We start from the raw sequence: 3,132 nt of genomic DNA, 5'->3' as shown, positions 1-3,132 counted from the left end.
TATATATATATATATATATATATATATATATATATATATATATATATATATATATATATATCGATGCGCAAATCCGCTTGAAAAACAACGAACAAAAGAATCGTCTGCTTTCTCATATTCTAACAAGTGTGTGCATGCACAAGCGGACTATTTTAATTCAGTATAACTATTATTGCCAGTTTGATTTATTGCTCCCGTGTTTTCTATTTACCTTAAATTTCCTTTGTACATATACACACACATATATAGACATATTCTACTATAAAAATATATTATTCTAACATCCTTTCTTGGCATGTAAGCTAAAGTAATAAAATACATATACATACATATTCTAACTAAACATTATTCATACACTTACAAAATTAATTAACTGATTATTAACATCTGAATTTGATTTTCAATCTATTTAAAATGGAATTATTGTTTATATGAAAGTATAAGAACGATTGTTGTTTTGAATTAGCCAAAATAAGCACCACAATTTGAGCAACGTTTTGTCTTCAACAACATACAGCAAATAAGTCCAATGGGAAAGAAGAGAATTGCACAAAGCAGGCCAAGAAATGTATAGTCATCTTCCATCACACCTACCTGTTTTATGTAGATATAAAACGTCATTAAATAAACTACTTTATCTTTAAATAGAAAAAAATTAAATATATGATAATAGTTAAACAATGTTAATATACATACTCTGCAAGCAGGACAGCCACCAACCAAAATAATTTCCGGTACAATTACTGTCGTAGAATGTGTAGCACCATATGATGGAATATAGTTTCCTTGATGATTAGTTTCATTATTGCTAGCATAGTATCCAGGAGGTGGTTGCCATGATGAATTTACTACTAAAAAAAATTGTCTTACTAAAATATTTCTGTGGTAAATATTATCGATAAAAATAATCAGAAAAATTTATAACAGACTAATCTTGACAATAATACCAAATATCTTCTAAATATACAGGTGTAAATTTTATTCTAATTTGCTTTCAAGAATCACTTTAAAATTATGCATGAAAACCATATTAAAAATAAAATAAAAAAGAAAATAATTAACACTCATAAGTATGATTCAGCAAATTTTATATAACATTTTTAATAATATATCCAATACATAAAATGAATGTATTACTATCAGAGTTAAATAAATTTTTTGAACTAGATTTATATATGTACGATAGTTGATTTGCAAGAAAAATGCAATCAATTTATCTTCCTAATCTTTAAAGGAAATTAAGTAATTATTCATATTAAGAAATACATTTGCAATGATTTTGACATGCAAGAACATCCTTCTGGAATAATTTCCAAAAAATTTTAGTCTTTGTCCACCCATATATGATGTCTAGACATCAACAATGTCTGCATCAACAAATTATGAACTTCAGTATTAACGTTAAATGTTTTATTGTTGAAATTTCATATGTGTATTAATAACTTATTGTTAAGTAAAAACTAATAGCTAAAATTTTCTGCAGGTTACTCAGGAGTTTGTTTTTGATAATATATGTCAAAATCATTACAACTATATCCATTAAAACGAGTAATTACCAAGAATTGCGTAAATTTGAGAATAATTAATAACATATTCACTACAATGCAATAAATTAACTTTATCTTTATTTATTTACAAATTATTTTTACAAAAGAATATGTAATCATACATTTACACTTCACGTTATAGTTATATTTTTAGTTTGCACTGTATAATAAGTTAAATATCAATGTAATATATCGATGTGTAATTGCATGTTATATATATATTATGAAGATCATTGTAAAACAGAATGATAATATAAAGAAATACTTGCAAATCAATCTAACCTAACGTAATCTAACCTACAAATTAGAAATCGTCACACACCTGCTGGAGCCGTCGCGACAGAATATGGCGGTGGTTTTTCGGGTGTTTTTAGTGGCTGGATCTCCATAATCAACTCGTTTATACTATTTGATAGATAATTAAATTAAAACCAACGTTGAGATATAACAAATACAAATACTTCTGTCGGTAACTTAGATCTGTTCTTTGGCCTGTTTTTTTATAACTGCACTGTTCAACTGGTGCAATAAATTAGAGACAAATATATTTTCTTTTAAGTCTAAAAGTATACTCCAATTACATTAGTAATTTGAACCTTTATTACTAATAATCGATAATGATTGGTCAATCTTTATACTACTTAAGTTTGTCCATTTCTATTAACTTTAGTTAGTTAACCGGCTGATTATTCCGGAACGGAATTGACCAATCGCACTTCTCTTTGTTAGAATTAATAGATGTGATTGGTTAATTTAGAATAACCAGATAAGATTTAGAATAACAGAATAACTGTTAGAATAACCAGCCGATTAAGGATGCGTTTCGTTATATGTTCACAACACCGCATTCTATCTTTAACACGTTCTATGTTTAACATCCAATAAGCAAATAGCATGTTTGACTCGCTCTGGGTTAACCCACTCTGGATTATTCAGCCTACGTTTATTGGTAGGACAAGTATTTATAAGCTTTATGACTGGCTAGTAGAGACTTATGACATCAATAATTGCTCTCAGAGCGATTAACCCAGGACCAGTCGAACACGCTAAAAGGCTGCGTTCAGCAGAGAAAACTATTTTGCAACTGTTGTAAAATTTGTGAATCTGATTGATATATGCTTTTGGATTTAACAAAAATTAAAAGCATACTCCAATCAAATTCACGAATTTTACAACAGTTGCAAAGTAGCTTTCTGATTACACGACATTTTCCCGAAAACTAAATTACACGATAATGCTTGCCGCGCGGCGGAAGTTTGCGTGACAGTCAATCAATATGCTGCTTTCCGTAATAACCTTCTAGCTCTTAACGAAAAAACAATATATTGATTGGCTGTCGCGCGAACTTCCGCCGCGCGGCAAGCATTACCGCGTCCTGTGTGCAGGAACCATAAAACGTAACGTAAGAATTGACCAATCATGTTGAGAATCGTCGAATTGTAAGTCGCCATTTTATGAATACTTGATGGTAATTGGTCAATTCTTACGTTACGTCTCACGTGTTCTATATCATATATAACAATAGTTTTAAAGAAATAGTTGATTTTACTGATTAAGTGCGCTTCGAGAACTTAGCGCACCTTTT

General features: G+C 29.3%; 1 protein-coding gene across 2 annotated transcripts; it reads right to left on the bottom strand.

Moving 5' to 3' along the window:
- Positions 1 to 167: 167 nt before the first annotated feature.
- On the bottom strand, positions 168 to 2,321 carry LOC116844459 (brain protein I3). 2 transcript variants are annotated; one of them, XM_032815973.1, is made up of 3 exons: positions 1,870 to 2,321; positions 697 to 851; positions 168 to 594 (listed from the first exon to the last, which is right to left on the bottom strand). In XM_032815973.1, the coding sequence occupies exons 1-3, from the start codon at positions 1,934 to 1,936 to the stop codon at positions 463 to 465; spliced, it is 354 nt and encodes a 117-aa protein (XP_032671864.1). In that variant the 5' UTR covers positions 1,937 to 2,321; the 3' UTR covers positions 168 to 462. The 2 variants fall into 2 exon arrangements, with proteins under 2 accessions (XP_032671864.1, XP_032671865.1); XM_032815974.1 differs by having other exon boundaries at positions 697 to 848.
- Positions 2,322 to 3,132: the final 811 nt, after the last annotated feature.

This window comes from Odontomachus brunneus, unplaced genomic scaffold, assembly GCF_010583005.1.
Source record: "Odontomachus brunneus isolate Ranch 3 - 2012 unplaced genomic scaffold, Obru_v1 Obru_scaffold_041, whole genome shotgun sequence".
NCBI classification, from domain to species: domain Eukaryota; kingdom Metazoa; phylum Arthropoda; class Insecta; order Hymenoptera; family Formicidae; genus Odontomachus; species Odontomachus brunneus.
This window is presented reverse-complemented; position numbering and strand designations above follow the sequence as displayed.